Source organism: Loxodonta africana, chromosome 24 (genome assembly GCF_030014295.1).
Source record: "Loxodonta africana isolate mLoxAfr1 chromosome 24, mLoxAfr1.hap2, whole genome shotgun sequence".
NCBI lineage: Eukaryota > Metazoa > Chordata > Mammalia > Proboscidea > Elephantidae > Loxodonta > Loxodonta africana.
Window position 1 is genome coordinate 63,823,799 of NC_087365.1, and position 23,865 is coordinate 63,847,663.

The following is a 23,865-nucleotide window of genomic DNA, read 5'->3' on the forward strand; positions in this document are numbered from 1 at the left end:
CCTGCCACCCTTCCAAAGTCTGTACTCTGAGCAGTGTGAAGGGAAAGTCCTGGTCCCCAACGTGGACTCGCTAGGTGCTGCCAGCACCATTAGCAGTGGGGACGCCCTGGGACAGTGGGTGCTAATGGCTGCCCTCTGTCTCAGTGCTGCTGTCTTTACGAGGACATTGTGCACAATGGGCGATGGTTCCCGTCTTTGCTCTTTGTTTTTGGAACATTATTTTAAAGATGTCTTTCTTTATACAAATGATATTAGAAATCTCTGTTTGCATTGCAGAAAGGTGTTGGGCTTTTGACTGGAATTGTGTCACATCTAGATTAATTGGAAGATTGCAGATGTCCGTACAGTATTTATTCTGCACATCCAGAAATATTAAATCAGGGTTTATAGTTGGCTTTGTTTAAGGTTTCATACATCACTGATTGTATTTAAATGATTGGTGCTCATTATAACTAGAAATTCTCCATTTTAAAAATGTTTTTGCTGGTATACATGAATGTGAATAACTTCTTGATGTTTATCTGGTATACGGCTCCTTTATTACGTCCTTTTAGTTTTAATACTCAGCACATAGAATCTTAGTTTTTAGAGGATTTGCTAGCTTAGCTATTTTTAGACAAGATTAACAAGTACTCTTTGCAAGGCAGAGCTGACCAAAAATAACACTGGAAGCTGCTGGACACTTGGCAGCTGCGCAGGTCACACATGCCCTGTGGTTAGCAGTGTGCTGGTCTTATTGGTCTCCCCGGGAACTCACCTGTGCTGCACCGTGTTACCGTGGGTGTCACAGGAAGTCTATTGCACCCTTGAGATAGCACCTCCCAGGGGTGGGTGGTCTCCCATATGCCCAGGGTGCCAGGTTCACATTTAGGGACCTTATCAACAGTTCTGTAACAGTGTCTTCTATGGGACATGGCCAAGAGTCTGCAGTTGCTGTAAGAGTGTTTTTTGTAGCCCCTTCTAAAAAACAAACAGAACCCAGCCCAGGATTCAGTATGAGTTCAGGTATTGAGTTGGTTGTAACTGCTTTTACTTTAGAGCAGCCCCTTCCCCCCTGCCTTTTCCCCAGGCATCGACTTTTTCCGAAAGCCCAGGATCTTGTGAGAACCCTCGCTCCCAGATACACCTGATAGTTTCCTCTTTCCTCCTCCACCTTGCTTCTCTACCGCATGTATCACCATAACCATGTTAGGCCTAGAGGCGTGAGTGTGTTGGGGGTCAACATTTCTGCAGTGATATTTCATTATTTGTGCATCACTGTTTTTAAGGATTATATATAGGAGTGATTATATTTTAATTATAGGCTATCTAGTAGCCAAATCTTTTCAGTATTCTCATTTTGTCTTTGGGATAGTTGACAAAGATAACACGTATTGGTCCTTCTGCTTGGGAAACCAAAAAGATTCTGGCTGTTTCTTTTGCTCCTCTGATCCAGCCCTGCCGCTCAGAGTCGGGAATATCACACCCTGTCCAGTTACGTAAGTACAAGGATTTCAAATGGTTTTGTCTTGTAGATGTTCTTAATTTCAGTAGAATGGGAAGGGAAACAAAGTTTACAAGGAACTTTTAATATTAATCAGTATTTCCCCCTTTGCCCCCGCCTCCAAAACCTTCACACATGACCAGGGATTTTTTGGCATGTAAAAAATTACAATCCATTTCTACCCTTCTAAGTCTCCCCTTCTAAGTCTCAGAGAGCTGTTGCTCTTTACGCCTTTGCAAGCAGAAGACCTTCATAACGGGGAGCTAGACGTTTGGCCTCCTCCACAGGGAGACGAGTTCGGAGAGTTCCAGGCATGACTGAGCACAGGGCTCCAGAGAGCCCTCAGGGCTGTGAGGACCCACGTGCTGGGAGTCTGATGATGTGTGGGGCAAAAGACCCCTCCTCTCCACAGCAGGAGGGGGTTTTAGCTGCCCACTTTGCCCATTTCGCTCCTTCACAGCCAGCAGACATCCTAGTTTCATTTTATTATTTAAACAAAAATTCACATACAATGAGAATTCCAGTAGGTTTTACTTAAAACCGTTGTGCTTGCATTCTCATTTTTTATCCTTTAGGAAATGAGGAAAATGCAAAAAAAAAAAAAAAAGAAGTGAGGGAGAAAAACAATTTTACATAGTCATCTTTTTTAGTACTAAGACAGCCATTGTTAACATTTTGGTGGATTCCTTCCAGAACGGTGGTTTGGGCTGTTTTGAATACTTATGCTTTGCCTTGGTCTCTGCTGAGCCCAGGCAGTGGGTCGTAGACCAGGACAACAATGGCACAAGCAGAGGGGCTTGGCTCAGGGGCTTGACTTGTGCTTGGCTCTCAAGGGTGACAAGGAATTCCCTAAAGAGGGAAGAAAGACCCTCCTGGTGGAAGAGTGGTCTCAGCAGAGACATGGAGACTTCAGGAGGCACCTGACCCAGTGAGGTGAGGAGGGCCTGGGGGAAATTAGATGGGACGGTGAGAGTCGAACTTGTCACGTTGGCTGTGGAGCACCACATCTGTGCTTTGGATAACCTTGGTGGTCGAGGGAGGGTGAACTTGTCTAAGGCAGCTCCCTGAAAAGCCCACCAGAATAACCTCTTGGGTTACCATGAGTCGGAGTTGACTCGATGGCAGGTAACAAGAAGCTAAGTTGTGCTTTTTGCTGCCTGTGGTGGGGAGGCCACCACCATGCCAGCATCTTGGTGGAGTGTATGAGGCGAGGGCATAGGCGGGGTGCAGAGAGGCTTCTCAGGGTGCCCGGTTTCAGGCACATCTTTTGGTGCAAGGGCTGGATGAGGACCAGGGTGGCTTCTCAATATGGTGTGGACACACGGTGTGAGGCAGGTTTCGAGGTAAGTCTTTGACCGTGAACAATCATTTGATGCTATTCAGAGCTCCTGGAATAAGCAATAAAGTTATTTCAACTTCAGAGTTTGTGGACCAGAGTTTCCTAGAACAGTGAAGAGTCACATCACTGTAGACGGTGAGCTCAGCAGTGCAGGTCTCAGAGGATGGAAGCAGAAAGATGAGGCCAGGAATCTGGCTAGGAGGCTGGGGGAAGTTCCCAGGTGAGCGATAAAGATGGAGACTGAGATCCTGGCCTCTGGAGCAGAAAGACTTCGGGGGATCACTCTGCCTTTTCCTTTGTGGGAAGCTATTTTCTGTGTGGCCTCTGAGGCTTGGGCTGTGGTCTGGTAAGTGCTGTTCGAAGCTGTGGAATGCAGTAAAGGCCAGGGATGAGAAGCCACGTAGAAAGGGGAATGGGAGCACAGAAGGGCCAGAGCCGCCCTGGGGTCCTAGTGGCCTGTGGGGCGCCATCTCATTACTGTCTTACGGGGAACACCTGCAGGTCATACAGGAGCTGTGGAAATAGTCTTTCTAGAAGGCGTGGTAAGGGAAGAAAAAGTGGCAGATTGTGAGGGGGAAGCCAGGTAGAGGGGAGTTGCCATGGGACCCCATCCCCAGGAAGGGAGGGGACACTTTGTCTTCTGGGACAGCTGAATGTGCTGCTTTGAGCACTCTGGACCATGCTGGGGGCCCCTCTGATCGGAGAACACTGTCCTCTCCCTGGATCCTTCCCTGCAGGAGGCTGTGGGCCACTGCTCTTTGTGCAGGGTGTTTAGATGTTTAGATGTTGCGGCTTCATGTCACATTGCTTACACTAGCTTGGGTCATGTCTGTCCTTATGCCTGTAGCGCTGCTGGTGGTCCGAAGCCTCCAGGACCTGGCCCGCATTGCCATCCGGGCCGCGATAAAGAAAACAATCCATCAGGAAACAGCGAGCAAAAATGGAAACGGACAGAACACTCCCAGGTTCAAACGAAGAAGAACTCACCGCCATCGGGTGGAAACTATAGTCTTTTTGGACGAAGAGGTCTTTGCTAGCCGCATTTCCAACCCCTCCGATGACAACGCTTGTGAGGACTGGGAAGAGGAGCGGCAGGAAAACGAAGGCAGGGCCCCACCTGCAGTGAAGCCAGATCCCCCAATGAACTTCCTACGTGAGAGGGTCCTCAGCCTCCCTCTGCCAGACCCCCTGAAGTACTACCTGCTCTACTACAGAGAGAAGTAAGACTCCCGTGATGAGGCAGGGGGGCGTGAACGGCCCAGGATGGGCGGGGGCTGCCCTACTGCTGTGGGGAGCATCTGCTGGTAGGAGCATCTGTGGGAGCTGCCGCCTCCACGCCTTGGTTCCTCTTCCTCGTTTGTACTTGACAGTCCTCTCAGATTTTCACACAATAGTATGATTTCTTTACAAATAATCTGACAAATGTTAACTGCCTGGAAGTATGTTTCCCAAAGGGAAGAGGGTCTCCGGGAGGAGTCTTTGTCTCACTGGTTGAAGTGCCGTGCGGTGCCAGCACCACCTGCTGCCTGCCCCGCGCCAGGGTACGTGCATGAATCACTCAGATGAGAACAGAAATTGGAAGCATTTTGCTTATGAAACGTGAAACAAAGCACAAGTTTATAAGTGTACAGAATTCTTTCTGGATGCCTACGTCTAAGTTTTCCTTTTATGGTATCAGCATCTTATGTACTAGCACTGAGTTTCACTAACCTTGATTTTTCTAGATGGAGGAAACATCCTTGGAAAACCCTTCTTTGTTTTTAGGTAAATTGATTAAATCTTACCTGATTTGTCAGTTGTAATTTTTAAAGCAGAAAATGGAATTGATTGAGGAAGAGTAATAAAATTCTCGAATTGCCAGATGTCTTTCTGTAATTCCAAAAGGATTCTAAGACATTTTTTTCCTGGCACCTTTTGTTACTTTTAAAAGAACCATTATCAAGAGATCCCTGAAAGAATATCCTGAAAAATGAAACAAGTTGTGTCTGTGTATTTAATAAGTGAAATTACACTAACAAAAGATGTGACTCCTCATCCAACTCCTGAGACCATTTCAGATTCTTCACTTGTTCTCCTAGTGGTGGGACTGATGTGTGGACGGCCTCTGCTTTCTTGGCTTCAGTTTGCGATTTTTCAGCAACTATACTTTTTATACTTTAGTACTGATTCATAGATTTTATCTTTTATAATTCTGGAGAAAAAAACATTGTTAGTTTTGTGATTTTCTGGAGAACGGATGTATTTTAGGCACTCAATTGTATAAGAACAGTTTAACTTGTAGTGAGTTGTGAACTAGGTTTCTCCAGGCCCTGGGTGGGTGTCAGGAGGCCCTCGGGTAGTGAGAGCATCGCGTCTATATCCAACTGTGGGTGTGGAAGAAATGGCAATCCTTACTTACATCGGTTAGTTGTTTTGAAGTTACATTGCTTACTCGAAAACGTTGATTATTTTAAAAAACTTTTTTTTCCACCAAAATAAAAATATATAAAATGTTAATGATGAACCTAGACCCTCAGAGTGCTTGTGTGGGATTGGGCCTCCAGATTTTTGATAACTGGAACCATCTGGGGCTCAGCATCTCCAGTTTCACCTGCTCAGCTGAGCGCTGGTTATTTTGGACCTTTTCTGTCTCCTGGTATCCGAATTGTTTTCACCCTGCTGCCACCTGCATGCATAGCAGGAAAACATGCATACCGCCCTTGATTTGTAAATTGAAGCTATTTGAAAGAAAGTTCAAAGTCAGTCAAGCTTCCTTCTTTCAGAGAGAAGCCCATGGTTTGCTTGGTTCACTTGCTGACACTGTGTAGTTTGCAGATACTTGTCCACACTCTTCTAACACATGGAGAGCTCAGCAGGCACATGGACATTTCTGTACCTAATATTGAATGAGCAGTGTCTGTGACATCTGTCATGCGAGGTTGCTTGACTCGATTTTCCCCCGTAATTTCATATGGAGCATGTATATTTTTACCACGTTTGTCCTTACGCTTGATTGTAAAAAACTCTGTACAATGCGTAGGATATGTTTCTCCCATGTCTGTAAAACTTTTCTCAAGATTTTATATTTACATGTTGTCAATTTGTGCTTTTTTCAAACCCAGAACTTGGTTGAAAAATATATAGATGTATGTATGAAATAGGTTGGCATTTATCTCAGCAAAAATAAAGGGGAATTGTGAATACATTTTCCAGTGCTTAAGCACCTTATACAAGAGTCCAGTATAGTGTATTATTATCTGTTTTCAGATGGATAAAATATAATCTGTATTCTCTGCAGGCTGTTTTATGAAATATATTGTAAAACCATGTCTTGACAGCTGTTTACATTGATGTTTTGAGTAGTCTGTAATTTAATGATGTTTATCTTGAAAAGTAATAAGGCCATAGCCTTGTGCAAAACATTTCAAATTTATAAATATTTGGTATGTAATATAAAAATCGAATATGCATGTAAAAATACTTGTGCCAGTCTGGAACTTTCAGGGGGTTAATGCAAGATATTTGAAACATAGGTTTTAAAAATAAACACAGTACATGGATGAATACAAAATATGGCAATAAAGTCAGTTAAGACATTTTAGCCTTCTCGGCTGTCTCTTGTGTGAGATTTAAATTCTTGATTTCATTCTTTTCAAAACATGCATTTTTTTTTTTTTTTTATTAAGATGCGTCGTCACAATGCACTACTAAAGAGGCAAGGTGGGCAAACCCCACCTCTGGCTCACTGCGTGGTAAGGATGAGTGTGGACCCAGGCTTCACCGTCCCACATCTCCATTCCTCATCACCAGCCACTTCTGAGGCACTTCCTCTTCCTCTGACCACCCAGAATTAGGTCAGACTTTTTCCCCAGCCGCCCTGAGCCAGGTCATCAGGTCCCAGGGTAAGCTCAGGGGTCTGCACAGTTCCCTGCACTTCTGACCAGCCAACCCCTCACTCTTTCTCTCTAGCCCCCTGGGCTAGGTCACAAGCTAGAAGGACTCTATCCTTCATCAACTGGCTGTGCATCCTTTCCCTGACCAGCAGCTACCCAGAGCTGAGGTCTTCACAAATGGACTGCCTTTCTCTGAATTAACCACCCTGAGCTAAGTAAGAGTCCCACTGCCCCTTGTGGGTTTGTTGATTTTCTCTAGTGGCTCAAAAAATTCACAGAGAATATTACCCATACTTACAGTTACCCATTTATTATAACCAGAAAGGATACAAGTGAGTGACTGCCTTAGCCTGTGTTCTCTAGAGGAGCAAAACTGGTGAGATGTATATGTATACAAACATAGAGACCTACTTCAAAGAAATGGATCATGCAATTATAGGGACTGGCAAGTCCCAAATCCATAGGCCAGGCGACAGGCTGGAGACCTCTTCCGGCTCAGGGAATTGTGGGGGACCCGCGAATCCAAAGTCTGCAGGTCAGGTGGCAGGCTTACATCCCAGGAACCAAAGATAGGTGAAGAGAAGAGTGTGGGGTCCAGAGAGAGAGCGAGCGTTACGAGAACATCCATTTATATTCTGTAGGTAGGCCACACTGCCAAGGAAACTCCCCTTTCGACAAATGGGCTGTTCACATCAGATCACATCATGGAAGGTGATTATATTACATTTTGGAAGAACAACCAGTCCAAAAAACCTATTGCTGTCAAGTCGATTCGAGCACATAGCAACCCTATAGGAGAGAGTAGAACTGCCCCATAGGGTTTCCAAGGAGCGGCTGGTGAATTCAAACTGCTGACCTTTTGGTTAGCAGCCGAGCTCTTAACCACTGCACTGCACCAGTCCAGTATGTGCCAAACTGCTGAAAATCAAAGCCAAGCCAAGTTGACACGTAACACTCATCAGGCAAGGTCTGGGAGAAGCCCTGGCGCGGGGCCTCCACTGTCCTCAGGGTGTGCCATGCTCCCCCCTGCACAGGTGTTCTCACCACTCCAGGACGTTGCAAAAGCAAGAGCCTGAAGTCCAAGGTGCCTTAGTCCCTGGGGCCTTGATGAATATGCTTGACTGGGGCCTTAATACAAGGTACGAGCTAGCCAATCAATGAATATTCATGATTAACTGCATTGCTCCCTCCTTTTCAGAGGGTTGTAGCCTGCGAGGGTGGAATCGAGGTCTCCCAACTGATTTGCACACATTTATTGGAAGCGTTGCCTGGATATTTTATAAAACAAAGGCCCCTTTATTGCTGGCAAATCCCAAGGGCTATTTTCAGACACCAGAGACAAAGGCCAAACCAAGTTCTTTGTCCCCCACATAAGATCCTGTGTTTTCCTTTATTTAGGTGTTTGTAGGTGGGGCAGTGGTTAAAGTGATTAGCTGCCAACCAAAAGGCCAGTGGTTGGTTCGAAACCACCAGCCGCTCTGCGGGAGAAAGGCGTGGCAATCAGCTTCCTTAGAGATTTAAAGCCTCAATGTCAGTGCGTTTGTGTTTTTTTGGTTATAAATGTTTAGAGTTGTTGGGATTGGGATTGGGATAAGAGGTTTAGGTTAAGAATTAAGGAGTTGGAGAGTTGGGGACTAGGGTCTGGAGTTAAGGTTTAGGGTCAGTGTTGGGGTAAGGGCTGGGTGGATGGTGGGTGGATGAATGGATGGATGGTGGATGAGTGGGTGGAAACGTAAGGGGGAGGGGGAGAGCTTGCACTCTGGAAGAGGAAGAGGCAGAGGGTGGTGACATTCCTCAATAAAATGGTCCCTACATAGTTAAACTTTAAGCCAAGGAAATGGTCTTTACAGGGGTCTTTGATTTGATAAAATCCTTGACTTGATAAAGTCCCTAACTTGATAGATCTCTAATTTGGTAATTAAGCCTTAAGCCAAGGAAATAGTCTTCATGGGGGGGGGGGTGTCTTGTCCTGGCTTTTAAATGTTAATAGAGACAGATCAAGAGACAAAAGGAGTATAAAACCCTAAAAAAACTGGGGCACTCAGATTCTTTCTGTACTTGAGAGTCTGCAGGACGCTTCCTAGTCAAGTGTACTTTTACTACTCACCCTCTGCTTGCTAATAAACCTCTGCTCGCTTGGCACTGTCTGTCTCAGTGAATTCTTTCCTACACTGAAGACAAGACCCGAGGCCGTTCTCCGGCAACAGAAAGATGGGTGGATTCTGGATCTGTTGTCCTGGAACAGTGTGCCGGTAAGATCCTGAGGAGCGGGAAGCTTGTGTTTCTCCTTGTACCTCCACAGCACTGTGCCAGCCTTGATGAAGTTTGTGGTATAAGATAAAGTGGGTCTGAGATTTGGGAATCCTTCCAGATGGAAGTTGTTACGTGAATGTGGATACCTTTGAATATCATCTAACCACATAATGTGGCAGTTACTGTGGAACAAAAGACCCGGTCATTCACTCTTGTATAGTAATTGCTTACAAATAGGAAAACCCACACGTATGTTCAAATTCCCAGGGGACTATCAAAATAAAAATGGCTAATTCTAGCTGAAGAATTGTTTTTTTTCTTTAACTACAAACTGGTTCTAATGGTGATCGTGTAAAATTTATGGGCAAAGGATAGACACCGTGGAATCATTCCAAGAAGAGGATTTCCAGACATAAGTGGTAACTGGTAAACTGGATTATGTGAGATCTACATCTGAGCCACCTTCTTCCCGTAATGGTGCCAGACTTGATAATAAGCTGCCTCGGTGCTCTATTGTGTGGAACCGTAGATAGAGGAACAGCCCTTGCTCCAGCCTAGCAGTGAATGCATGTCAGGCCAGTACAGCTTGCCTTACTAGCTCCTGGCAGTGTGCCCTTCCCTCTTTCCACCTCACTGACTTTTAATTCTAACCTAGTGCATATGGGGGCAAAAGGGGGGCCTCCTGTTGGGCAGAAGGAAAGACCAAACTCCATTTTGGAAAATCATCTCTTACTGCTATGACATACCCATGCAGGTGACATATCCAAAAGCCTCTGGTCTCCCCAAAAATACTTAAAGTAGTTTTTTGTAGGTTGATTGTATTTTGCATGATTCAACTATAAGCAAGAACCAGTTCTGCAAATGATTTATTAAACTTAATTGGTCACTAAGACTTTAAATCTGTTGGAATGGGGTTTAAGTAAAAAAAAAAAAGGGGGGGACCTTTTTATGGTCAAGCATCTGTCACTGATATACATTTCCTAAGAAAATATTCTCTAAGATGTGTTTTCCCTTCGGTAATAGGAAGGCATTACTGTTATATTTGAGTTAGTATGGTGCTACATACTAATATTTGAATTGCTGGTATAAGTATCAGTTGTTATGGGAAAGAGGCATGTAACATGTCAAAAAAAAAAAAGAGTATTATAAAACCAAAAAAGCCAAACCCAGTGCCCTCAAGTTATAGACATCCTAATTTTGTTGCAAGACAAGGCTCCCCAGTTTGGGACCAAGTCCTGTTTAGGTTCTTGCCTTCTGCTGACCAAGAATGACCAGAAGAGGCTCAGAAGTTCCACACAAACAAAGGTTTATTAGTGACAGAGGAAAAAAAGAGCTCACAAGGGAAGGATGGAGAGGGGTTTCTGCCTATGCTAGCCTCCAGTCTCTCTCTGAATGGAGGTTTTCTTGGAGATTATAAGGGGTTTTAGGCAGGAAGGATCTCATGTTTTATTCATTGCTTTCTGGGGAAAAAGGTGGGGCTTTCTGAGAAATAGAGGGGTTAAAAAAATTAGGAGTGTGCACATCTGGAATCCAAGGCAGGGTCAGTTTGGGCAATGTCACATCAGCACTGCGCAGTCTCAGTGGCCACTTGACAAGACTGTCAGGTCTCACCCATTCTCACTGCGCATACCCGGGGGATTGGCTGATTCTGTTCATTTTGGAAAGCAGCTTGTAGGGAAGATGTGTGGAACGTCATGTGTTAGAGTCCAGGATGTGGGTTATCTTGTAACACCACCCTCTATGGTGGGGTCCTGAAAAACAACTTACAAGAGAGATACGCAGGACGCCACCCCCATAGTGGGGTCATGAGAAACAACTTGAGAGAGAGAGATATGTAAGACTTTGTGCATCATGGGCTGTGTGTGTGGGTTGTCTTGTAATATCCCCCATGGGATAGAGTCCCAGATCAACGGGCCTGTTATTCCGACCTTGAGGGTTGTATCCTTTTTACTATGCCTATTCAATCTGTGTGCTGAGCAGATAATCTGAGAAGATGGACTATATGAAGAAGAACAGGGCATCAGGATTGGAGGAAGACTCATTAACAACCTGCATTATGCAGATGACACAACCTTGCTTGCTGAAAGTGAGGAGGACTTGAAGAACTTACTGATGAAGATCAGAGACCACAGCCTTCAGTATGGATTGCACCTCAACATAAAACAAAAATCCTCACAAATGGACCAATGAGCAACATCATGATAAGCAGAGAAAAGATTGAAGTTGTCAAGGATTTCATTTTACTTGGATCTACAATCAACACCCATGGAAGCAGCAGTCAAGAAATCAATTGATGCATTGCATTGGGTAAACCCGCAGCAAAGGACCTCTTTAAAGTGTTGAAAAGCAAAGATGTCACCTTGAAGACTAGCATGTGCCTGACCCAAGCCATGGTATTTTCAATCGCATCATATGCATGTGAAAGCTGGACAATGAATAAGGAAGACCGAAGAAGAGTTGACGCCTTTGAATTGTGGTGTTGGTGAAGAATATCGAATATACCATGGACTGCCAAAAGAACAAACAAATCTGTCTTGGAATAAGTGCAACCAGAATGCTCCTTAGAAGCAAGGATGATGAGACTGCGTCTCACATACTTTGGACATGTTGTCAGGAGGGATCAGTCCCCGGAGAAGGACATCACGCTTGGCAAAGTACAGGGTCAGCGGAAAAGAGGAAGACCCTCAATGAAGTGGATCGACACAGCGGCTGCAACAATGAGCTCAAGCATAACAATGATTGTAAGGATGGCACAGGACTGGGCAGTGTTTCGTTCTGTTTTGCATAGGGTCGCTATGAGTCAGAACCGACTCGACGACACTTAACAACAACAACCCAGGCTCTATCCTCACAACGTCTCACTATCACCAGGTTCTCTGAGGCTGGGTCTGACCAGGAGTTTAGGTGTGGCTGGGTCTAGTCCATCAGGTTGGGTACCTTGGGGACTGGGGGGCAGGGGTGGCATAGATAGAGACCTGGTTCAAGTCCCTGCCCCTACCCCCAGATCACATAAGACACTGGGACCTAAGTGTCTACCTGGAAGTTCCAGTTTAGACTCAGGGCTTTGGGGAAGGGACTGTCAGCGGGTCACATGCCGAGTCGGCACCCTCGCCTGGGCCTTCTCTGAGCTGCATACTCTCCATGTGTGGGGTAGTCACCCTGCTGTCCTAGTGGCTTCATTGACAGGGCCACTGATGTCCCTGTGCTGGTCTAGGCCCTCCCAGATCCTCCTGCAGATCTCAGAGGTCGATATCTATACTTCAGCTCCTGAGCACCCCCCCTCTCTGCTGTAAGCTTTCCTCGTCCCTGGGTGGCTGTGGCCAGTGGACTTGTCCAGGGTTTGGTGGTTTAGCCCTCAGGCAGGCTGCCCAGTAGGAGGCATTAATGCCTTTTCAACAAGGGCCTTTCCTTTCCGCCCGCAGATTGGGGAGCAGCCAAAGGAGTCCCCATTCCTGTCCTAGCTAAGACCTCATGATTTTGGATTCTGTGGATCCCCAGCCATCAGCCCATACCCCAGGACTGTCATGTTTGACACCTGCCCCTACCACGTGGTGACAGACAGGGAATGGGGAGCTTCTCTGATGCCCAGACTGGCACCAGGGCCAGAGGGGGCAGAGAGGGAAGGAAGCAGCCTTGAAGTCAGGCCCTTGAGTCTGCAGGGCACCGTCTTTGCAGACCTCCCTGCGGGAGATTTGTAAAGAGCTGGGCAACGGCATCATGCACTCCTTCTCCCCTGAGAAAGGGGCTAGGAAGGGCCAATGCAGGCTCAGGGGTGAGTGCAGATGGGGCAGGGTCCATACCTAGGTCCCTGAGGTGGTCGCAGGGGGTTCCAGGGGCCAGATACCACCCTGGAGATTCCCTCGAGCTCTTTTCTGGGGATTTTCCCCTTGAGGGCCCCCAGCTCCCTCCCAAAGGAATCTGACCACCACTGCTTTCCTCTTCCACCACCCACCGCCCACCGCCCAACCCCAGCCTTGGCCCAGTGCAAAGTCACTTTTCCCATTATCAAAGAAACATCAGAAACAAGTCTTTGATACTGCTTTCTCTTCATGTTAGGGTGTGTCATGAATTGAATTGTGTCGCCCCCCCCCCCCGCAAAAAATATCTGTCAACTTGGCTAGGTCCTGATTCCCAGTATTGTATGATTGTCTACCATTTTATCGTCTGATGTGATTTTCCTAGGTGTTGTAAATCCTATCACTATGATGTAATAAGATGGATTAGTGGCAGTTATATCGATGAGATCTACAAGATTAGACAGTGTCTTAAGCCAATCTCTTTTGAGATATAAAAGAAAGAAGCTGCAGAGAGACATAGGGACCTCATACCGCCAAGAACGAAGAGCAGAAGTGTGTGTCTTTGGGACTCAGGGTCCATGCGCTGAGAAACTCCTCAACCAGGCGAAGATTCATGACAAGAACCTTCCTCCAGAGCTGAGAAGAGAAAGCATTCCCCTGGAGCCGATGCCCTGAATTTGGACTTGTAGCTTACTAGACTGTGAGAGAATAAATTTCTCTTTGTTGAAGCCATCCACGTGTGGTATTTCTGTTATAGTAGCACTAGACCACTAAGACAGGGTGAGACTACTTTTGCATTTTGCTACTGTTTTTAGTGTTTTCACACATGACCCCAGGTGTCCCACGGAGCAGTCAGTTTGACTGTCCTTGTACACCAACCAGTCTCATACATCTTCACCCTTAGTAGGCTTCTTTTTACCAAAAAAGGCAGGGTTCATGCTATGATATACCTTTCTTTGCAACTTGCAATCTCATGGAACACAATACCGTGACTTCTCCAGGTCAGGAGCTGTGTCCTGACTGGGCTGCTTAATATTCCAGAAGGGAGAACGGTTACCACAGCAACTGAGCCTTTCACCGCTGGTGGACCTGAACGTGATTCCTTTCTGCTGCCCTATCAGCTGTGCTGCAGGGAACGTCTTGTGTGTGTCCTAATCTATGGATCCCCCACCCAGGAGAGACTCCCAGGAATGGGATTGCGGAGTTGAAAGAAATGCCCATTTAAAGTTAAGATCGCTAGAGCTAGACTCCTTTCCAAAACAGCTGTGTCAGTTACGTGGTCACCAGCAGTCTGTGATGGTAGCTGTGTCCCTGCATCCAGCCTGGCCAGGGGTGTAATTGTTCAATTTAATTCCTGGCAATCTGGTATCAGGGTGGCCAATGGAATCAGTGTTACTTCGATTTACAATTGATCTGCGAGAACTGAGCCCCCCTTTTAGTTGTTTACAGTCATTTGCATTTGCTCTCCTTGAGTCATCTGTTCAGATCCTTGACCCTGAGGAGGTCTTTCTCCCACCCCAGGATCTCTGGGCATTCACCCATGGCTGGATCTGGGACCACCACAGCTTCAAGTTCTCAAAACCCCTTTTAATATAAAGAAAGAAAAATACGTGTCTTGTTTTGCCATCAAATGGGATGTCGTGGGGTGTGTCTGCTCTGTGCATTGTCTTAAAACTAGGGAGGAAATGAGGTTACACAAGACCCTTCCTTTCCACGGTAGAAGCAAACCAAGCCTAACACAGCACAGAGGGAACATCATGTAGCCTTACCGGTGGAGGTTTCTGGGCTCTGACCCTGACTTTGAGCAGTTGCTTGACATTACTAAGTCTGTTTTATCATCTCTAGAATGGGGGTGTCTTGTGAGGACTCACTGGGAGGATTATTCTCTTAATACAGGGAGATACCATGATTACTTGGTTAATAAAATGACTTGAGCTTCATGATATTTTTAATCATACCCCACCTCAAATTCTCCTTTAAAAGCTAAGAACTGCTTTCTGCTTTAGATACTTGTGTCTCACCTGCCTCAAGTCACCGAGGGCCTGAGTGTTCCTGGTCTGAACTCCAGCCCCCAACCCTCCTGGGGCTACATGACCCTCATGTTGCCATCTCTGTGTGTCACTCCTTTTTCCCACATCCAATGTGAACATGAGTGGGCCCTGGACCTGGATGAGATCTGTGCAGTGCTGACAGTCAAGGCAGGTATCCTGGAGAATCTGGTGGAGCACCTCGTGCCTGCCTTCCCGGGGGCCAACCTTTCCTACAGCTGTACCTTCCTGGATACCTACGGAGCATTCACAACCACCCAGCAGGTCCTGGACCTGCTCTTCCTCAGGTGAGCCCCCTATCCCTCCACAGCCCAGTGGTGACACTGCCACCTACTAGCTATGCATCTTGGGAATATGACTTCACCTCTCTGGGTCTCTGCTCCTCTGAAAAGTGGAGTGGTAACACCTAGGGGTATTGTGAGGGCCCCCTGGGATAAGCCATAAAAAAAAAAAAAAGCCATGGATGGTACTAAACCCAGAGCGTGGCTCTGCAGAAAAGTCTGCTGAAGGGGTTGGGGATGTTTACATTGATCCTTACCTCTCCCCAGAGAAGAAGCTCTATGCCTCACCTCTCAGTGATTCCACGACCTAGATAGATCAAAGCCATTTCTCATTTGTAAAGGGAGTTTGAGATTCTATCTAGTGGGTTCCTGTACTTGGTGTAGCCAGAAGAGGGATCCCTGGGGGCTGGGAGAGGGACCCTGGGCCACTTAGATATTGAGGAAGGTGCTGGTTGAGTTCATTCATCCAACAAATATATGTTGGTGTTGTTAGGTACTGTCGAGTTGATTTCAACTTATTGTGACCCTACGTGACAGAGCAGAACTGCCCCAGGAGGTTTTTCTTGGCTGTAATCTTTTTTTTTTAATAATTTTTATTGAGCCTTAAGTGAATGTTTACAAATCAAGTCAGTCTGTCACATATAAGCTTATATACACCTTACTCCATACTCCCACTTTCTCTCCCCCTAATGAGTCAGCCCTTCCAGTCTCTCCTGTCATGACAATTTTGCCAGTTTCTAACTCTCTACCCTCCTATCTCCCCTCCAGACAGGAGATGCCAACACAGTCTCAAGTGTACACCTGATACAAGTAGCTCACTCTTCATCAGCATCTCTCTCCAACCCATTGTCCAGTCCCTTCCATGTCTGATGAGTTGTCTTCGAGAATCGTTCCTGTCCTTCTTGGCTGTAATCTTTATGAAAGCAGATCGTCTGGTCTTTGTCCCATGCAGCTGCTGGATGGGTTTGTACTGCCAGCCTTTTGGTTATCAGATGAGTGCTTAACCATTGTGCCATCAGGGCTCCTTAATAAATATATAGCAAACACCTAATCAGGGCAGATACTTTTCTAGGCACTAAGTATGGTCCAATGAACACAGCATGCAAAAACTCCTTCTCTCCTGAGCCTCCAGTCTAGTCAGAGAGTCAGGCAGGAACGCCAGACATAGTGAGCAGGTAGTGTGCACGGTGCATTAGATGTAGATGCTCTCATGCCTCCTCCAGGTACGGAAGCATCCTTCCTTATTCTGACGGGGATGGCAGATCCCAGAGCCAGCAGAAACAGTGAGTGGACTTTCGGTTAAGAAGGAGGGGCTCCTGCCTCCACAGAAGGATGTGGAGCTGTTGGGGGGCTGTGGTTGGGGAGGGGTTGGGCAGAGCCCTGGGTTTCACACATTTAGATTCCCCCTAGAGGAATGAATTCAGAGGCTTCACCCTGCAGGAGGAAAGAAGACACAGAGAGCCTTGCATGGAGCCTGGGTGTTCTGGGAGGGGGTGTGTAGAGGGGAGGCTGGATCCTTAGAGAACCCATCCCCACCACTGTCCCCTCCCAGCTCTGCTTGACCTCCTCCCAGATCCAAGAGCCCCAGTCTCCTGAACTCCAGTTGTGGGGTCAGCTGCATGTGTGGCTTGGGTAGCTGGACCCTGGCCCTTCGGGAGAATGGTGTCAGCGGGATGAAGAGACTCACATTCACTCAGAAAATAAGGCAGCAGTTTGGCACGAAAGCTCCAGGTCGAGGAGCCGTAAGGGCACTGGGCAGGTTGGGGCAGGAGGATGGACACCGTTTCTCCCTCAGCCATCAAATATTCACAGGGCACCTACTGTGTGCCAGGCCCTGCAGTGAACACACAGACATAGCCCCTCCCTGGTGTCAGGGAGTTTTCCTCCCAGGGTGGAGGCAGTTGGGGAGACAGGGAAGTATGTCAGGCTTCCCTATAATGGAGAGAGTTGGTCAGACCATTGAAGAAGAGTTTCTGGGATCAAGGCTCTTTCCTAGCCCCATGCTGGGTGACCAGGCCTGTGATTGCCAGAACAGCCAGAGTCATGAGGGATAGCTGGGTGGGGCTGGATTCTGGAAGGTCAGGGGCTGGCACAGAGGCCCAGTCCCTGCAGAGGTGCTGTGGGATGGCAGTGTGAAAGGAAGGCCAGGCCTCTGACCCTGTTTACCTCCTTTACACCCTCAGTGCCATCTCCTCCATCCTGAGCACCTGGCTTGAAGAGCACTCGAAGGGCTTCCATCAGCCCCTGGACTTCCTCCCCCTCAAGGTGCTGACAGTCTACGCTCAGATGAACATGCTGGGCTCAGACATGGAGTGTCATGTCTGCCTGCTCCTTACCCAGCTGGAGCACCCAGGGCCCACTGCAACAGAGCCAGAGGGTGAAGAGAGTGGGGTGTGTGCCTTTGAGCATATGTGCAGGGGCAAGGGGCTGGACTACACAGGGAATTGTCTCCAGAGGCTGATGTTGGGCCAGAGCTCAGAGTAATCTCAGACCACTCATCTGGTGGACTGCTGTCTGGGAAAACTTCCTGGAGAGTTCTTACGGCTGGGCTTCTTTTAATGGCAGTAAGAAGTTTTTTGTTTTTGGAAAGGCACATTCCTTTCCTAGGCCTTGGTGAACTTTTTTCTTTTTGTGTCTCTAGCACAAGCATCACATCTGGATCCCACTCCAAATCCACCTTGAGTATTGCCTCCAGAACTCGCCCCTGATCCACGTCAAGCATCACCTCTGGAACACTCTCCAAATTCACCTCTAGCGTTCCCTCCAGAATTCACTCCTAATCCACCTCGAGGCTTCCTCCTGGAATCCGCTCCAGAATCAGATCAAGTGTTGACTCTGGAACCCACTCCAGGTCCGCATAGAGTGTTATCTTCAGAAATTGGTCCAGTTCCATGTCAAGTGTCACTTCTGGAACATGCACTTCCAGTACCTGCTTCAGATATACATTGAGTGTCATAGTTGGAACCCACTCCAGATCCACATGAAGATTCGCCCCTGGAACTTGTTCCCAATCTACATCGAGCATTGCCTCAGGATCCTGCTCCAGGTCGATGTCAAGTGTCACCTCCCAAACATGTTCCAAATCCACATGAACATTTACCTCTGGAACCTGCTCCAGATCTACCTCAAGTATTGGATCCGGAAAACACTCTAGATTCACATGAAGATTCAGCTCTGGAACCTATTCCAGTTCCACACTGAGTGTTGCCTCAGGATCCCCCTCCAAGTCCACATTGAGATTCGCCTCCAGAACCCACTGCAGATCCACATCAAGGATCACCTCTGGAACTCTCTCCAGATCTATATGAAGATTCACCTTCAGAACCTACTCCTGCTCCACATCAAGCGTCGCCTCAGGATCATGCTCCAGACCCACATCGAGATTCACCTCTGGAGCATGCTACAGGTCCACATCAAGTGTTGCCTCCAGAACCCACTCCAGATCCGCATTGAGCATCACCTCTGGAACATGCTCCAGAATCATGTTGAGTGTTGCCTCTTACAACAATGGCGTGGGGGCAGCGTCTAACCTCCTCTAAATTCACAAGGGGAAAGGAGAATCAACATCAACAGCCCAAGGCTGATTCCTATGAGGCAGAGGTCAGACATGCCTCCTCTCTCTGCCATCTTTACCAATTCTGACACCAACCATCCCTCCCACAACACTCTCTACTTCTCTGCTGAGTTTAATAATTCATTGCAATTGCCACACAGAAGTCACAGACAGCACTCATGATTATGGGGTTTATTAGGGAAGTAACAGTTACAATTCAGGCTCAGGAACACTCATGATACAGTTCTTTCATTAGGACAACCTCGCAGGCACACCTCTCCCTGGCCCTCGTCTCTTTCTCAGTCTGTTGGTTCTAGGAGTTTCTCAGCACAGGGATCCTGGGTCCAAAGGATGCAGTGACTCTTCTTCCTTGGTGGTGGTGGAATCGCCTCTCTTTTCTGCCTCTGGGGTGGCTCATTTCAAGCCCAGCAGGATGACAAAACTGACCAATCCCTTTGGTGGGCTACAATAACCCTATCTGCACAGTTTTGCCCAATCACCTGGGTGAGAGTTACAAGATTATGGGGAGAAAGGCCACACAAAAGCAATCCGTCTGGATCCATCTGGAACACGCTCCAGATCCACATGAAGATTCACCTCCAGAAATCGCTCCAGATCCACCTCATGCATCGCCTTAGGATCCTGCTTCAGATCTAAGTCGAGGATCACCTCTGCAACCTGCTCCAGATCCACGTGAAGATTCACCTCCAAAGCTCTCTCCAGGTCCACATCAAGTGTCACCTCTGGAAACAACTCCAGATCCACATCACGCCTTACCTCTAGAGCCCGCTCCAGATCTACCTTGAGTGTTGCCTCTGGAACCTGCTCCTGAGGCAGAGCCAGCCTCAGCATCTTCTCCAGCATCAGGTCCTGAGCCAAAGCAGGCATAGTTCAGCTCCAGACCCTTCCTGTCCCTTACCTGAGAGGGCATCTTTTTTTGTTGTTCAACTTTTACTTTATCCCCTAGTTAATTTTAAGTTTGGCCAAAAATCAAGTTTTAAAGTGCATAATTCAGTGGCTTTATATGCTTTCACAATGCTGTTCAGCCATTGCCACTATCTGTTTATAGAGAATTTTCATCACCCCAAACAGAAACTCTGTAACTATGAAGCAGTCACTCTCCAGTACCTTCTCCCCTAGCCCCTGGAATTCATAAATTTGCTTTCTGTGTCTACAGGATTACTTACTCTGGATTTTTCATCTAAATGGAAGCATGCAATACATTGCCTTTTGTTCTCAGTGTTTTTGAGGTTCATCCAATGTGTACCATGTGTCAGTGTCTGCTTCCTTTTTATGGGTGAATGTTATCCCATTGTACAGATTTACCACACTGTGTTTATCCATTTATTTGTTGATGGACACCTGGGTAGTTTCCACCTTTTGACTAATATGAGTAGTGCTTTTGTGAGCATCAAGTACAAATATTTGCTTGAGTGCCTGCCTGACTTCATGATAAATGCCAGGGGTGGGTAAGGAGGAGGAAGGGAGGCTGAGGAGACAGCCCAGGTATGAGGAGTGAGAGTTTGGAGAGATCAAGAGGCAAGTTATGGAAGATGAGGACATGGGGGAGGCCTAGATGTGGGTAAAAGGAGACAGGAGGGCTCAGGAGGCAGCACTTGTGTGGTGACTGAGGAGATGGAGGAATAAGTGGGAAGGCCTTGTAGAAGAACCGGGAAGATGGCAGGGGCCAGAACAACACCACCAGGTGTGGGTAATGATGAGGTAGGAGGGGCCAGGAAGCAGTCCAGTCATGGTAAGTGATGAAGGTGTAGGGAATGAGGAGGAGGGACAGACCACAAAAGGCACGGGTTTTGGAGGAAGTAGAAGGGAGGGTGTCAGCAAATGCACAGGTGTGGCAGAAGAGAAGGTACAAAGGACTAGAAAGCCACTGAGATGTTGAGAGTAAGGCAGTAGGTGGAGGCAGTAGAAGGCAGAGGTGTAGGGAGTGAAGATGTGGAGGGTCAGGAGGCTTCCCAAGTAGGGGACAGTCCTCATGACTGGTCTCTGGGATGCTGTGGGGCTCCTGCTGCCTCCAGACAATTGGATGCAAGAATGTCCAGGAGGTTGCCCCAGGCCCAGTGCCAGCAGCCCAAGCAGCCCTTGCCCTCCAGGGCTCTGAGTTTTGTCTTTGTTCCCGTGGAGCAGCTTGACTTTCCAAGTGTTTTTTTTCCCCACAGACCCAGCCAGAGTGCGGCATGGACAGAGAGCTGAAAATGCTTGTGCTTGGCCCCAAAAGGCCACGAGTTTACCATGGAAGGGGACACAAGGATCCTTCTCAGGGACTCCCTCTACTTGGCAGAAGTCCCTGTTCCGATGGCTAATCAATGCTTCCTGTGACACTTTCTGGCTTGAGGTGGAGGTTGGAGCTGTAGGGGGGTGAAAAGGGAGCCCATCATCGGCCCTTTGAGATCATTCTGGTCCCCTAGATGAAGACAGAGGTGCTATTTTATCCTCACTTCACAAGGAAGAACACTGATCCTATACAGTTTAATGGACCTGCTCCAGGTCACCCAGCTTGTAAGGAGGCCTGCAGAATCCAGAGCCCACACTGTGATCCATCACACAGCACATCCAGGACTTCACTCAGAGCCTGTGACCCTAGGGGATTTGTAGGGTAAACAAGGAGGCTCCTGGGATCATGTAGCCTATGCTCCTTAAGTCTGCTTATGTTCATAAGAGGCTGCCTGTGCCTTTGTTTGGATCTCGCTGTTTATATTGTCTTACTCTTTGCATCAGATCACTATCCAAAATGTATCAGAAAGAGGTTTTACTCCATTAAAAGACAGCAGAAGAAGAGAAGAGGGTCCTTCTACTTAAGACAAAAGAGAGGAAGAGGCCCTCTGGGCAAACATACCTCCATTCAGTCAGTGTCCTGTGTTTGTTTCCTTATAGAACTTGGGTGGGGAAGTCATTTTCAAGGTCTAAAGGAAAAGCAGTAGAGGAAATGCAGACTCAGAGAAAGCTCCTTAAAACCACCCTGACCCAAGAAAATGTGATGGTTCAAGATGCGGAGGAGGAGGGTGAGGAAGAAGATGAGATTTCATCTGTGGGTGAGGTAGGCCAGCAACGGATTCACACTTGAGTGTGGAGAAATTGTGGTGTGTTCATTCTCTGTGTATTCCTGATACAAGCAAGGTCCCCCACGGCCCAGTCTCCACAGAGGTGCATATAAAGAATGACAAAGGCATTCACGTCTTTTTTTATTTTTGTCAACAAGAATCCAATTGTGAACTTACAGCAATGTTTAGTAAAAATTCCCCTTTCTCTCCTCAACCTGCTCTGGAGTCACCCCCAACTCTATTGCTTTCCTCATCTCTCTAGGCCCTCTCCCTTCCTCAGCTCCTGTCTAGATTGTACAGATCACCTTAGCCACTGTGCAAGCGCTCCCTGCTCCACTCCAGCCTCGGCATCCCTTCTCCTTTCCCATTCTCCATTCATGTAACGGAACCCTGGTGGTGCAGTGGTTAAGAACTTGGCTGCTAACCAAAAGGTCACCAGTTTGAATCTGCCAGTGGCTCCTTGGAAACCCTATGGGGCAGTTCTACTCTGTCCCATAGGATCACTATGAGTCAGAGTCAAGTTGATGGCCAAAACTGTCGTCAACTTGATGGCAGTGGGTTTTAATTCATGTAACACAAAAGACCCGTAGTCACAGGGCATGCAAACCTCTCTGTAGAGAGCAGGGAAGTGACTCATGTGAGTACATCCTTTCCTCAACACACCCTCAAACTCAGAGCAGTACCCTCAATTCCATAATCACGAAATTGCAAAAGCCATGTTGCCTACATTGCTGTGGGGGTTGGCACATGGGGGCTTGTTCGGAGCAGGAATCCCAAACTGAAATGCCCACGGACATGTAAGAGAAAAGAGGGCAGGAGACCAAGTGTAAGGCCGCGAGGCGTGGGGGAGATTGTGCAGGTGTCACTCAGCTCCAGCCCAGGATGTCCTGAAGGAATGCAGCCTTGGAATTGCCAGACATTCTGGTTTATAAGGAGAAATCAGAAACCCAGATTTTGTGCACAATTTCCAAATTTTCAAGGCACAGTGTGAGCAAAAAAAAAAAAAAAAAAAGGTAGGCAAGATTTGGGAGAGTTGCTGCTTTACACAGTTGTGACTTTACAACCTCTGCTAGCAAGGAAACTGTGGTCGGGATCTTAAAGTCCATTTGAGGATCTCAAGTCTAAAGGTGCATGACCCTTTTAGGCTGAGTCCAAAAAAAAGAGAGTCTGGGGATATCTCCAACGAGGACATGGCCTCCTTCACCATTTCCAGTGGAAATACTTATCTCTCTCCCCGTGGAGGAAGAAGAACAGAGGTACCAGCGGCCCCACTGCCACCCCTTGGCTGTGCTCACTGACAACCCTCTCGACACCAAGGTCCTAGAACAAGTGATCATTCCATCCAGTCTAGTCTCAGAAATTAAGGAACAGTGAGTAGGAAAATCTTTCATTCTCATTCTTCTGATCTGGGTTTTATTTATAAGGTAAAACGTTGCCACAAAAGATTAGACTGGTTTCAGCTGGAAAAGCAAAAGAAAGAGAACTGAGGGGAAGGGTTGGAGTTACAATTTTAAAAAACAAGCATCTAACAATCATTTGCAGTCACCCATACCCTGAGAGAGACACCCTCAGGCCCTTCCAGGGCACCTTGTTGGGTTGGTTGTTGTACATAAGAAATAGTGCATCCTTGCCAAGATACTTTCTGAGTTCTAGTTGCTGACACATTGTAAGTTTAGGTTTCTTTTATAATTATACAGATATATAGGTATGGATGAAACTCTGGTGGCACAGTGGTTAAGAACTTGGCTACTAACCAAAAGGTTGATTGTTTGAATCCATCAGCCACTCCTTGGAAATCCTATGGGGCTGTTCTACTCTGTCTTATAGGGTCACTATGGGTCGGAATCAACTCAGTGGCAATGGGCTTGGGTTTGGTTTTATAGGTATAGATATAGCATGTATGGTATTTTATTCTGATTGTTGCCACATGATTGCAGAAAATTAGAAAACTGAAAAAAGTGCAATGAAAAGTATAGAAATGATTCCTAATCTCACCGCTGAGAATTTCCTCCCTTAACTCCTGTACTTCTAGGCCTTACTGTTGAGATTGGGTCAAACTGGGAAACATGTGTTTGGCTTTTGGTTGGCGTTGCCATTGCCCTCCCAACACCACAGTGTCATAGCTGGAAGGACTAACCAGCTAGAGACCACCTGGTTAGTCCACCTGCCATGTTTACAGA

At 47.1% G+C, this 23,865-nt stretch overlaps 1 protein-coding gene across 4 annotated transcripts in view; it reads left to right on the plus strand.

Annotated features, from left to right (window-relative positions):
- PCMTD2 (protein-L-isoaspartate (D-aspartate) O-methyltransferase domain containing 2) overlaps positions 1 to 6,418 on the plus strand; it is a 30,901-nt gene extending 24,483 nt beyond the window's left edge. The window contains exons 5-7 of one of the 4 annotated variants that reach the window (XR_010319337.1): positions 1,355 to 1,478; positions 2,317 to 2,416; positions 3,670 to 3,781. Coding sequence is in view for 2 of the 4 variants with exons in the window: in XM_003421755.4 (XP_003421803.1) it covers positions 1,355 to 1,478; positions 3,670 to 4,046 (501 nt within the window). In the remaining 2 variants the exon portion in view is untranslated. Of the gene's footprint in view, positions 1 to 1,354; positions 1,479 to 2,316; positions 3,169 to 3,669 lie in introns of all 4 variants that reach the window. The other 3 variants (XR_010319336.1, XM_003421755.4, XM_064276420.1) reach the window with 3 other exon arrangements.
- The last annotated feature ends 17,447 nt before the right edge of the window (positions 6,419 to 23,865 follow it).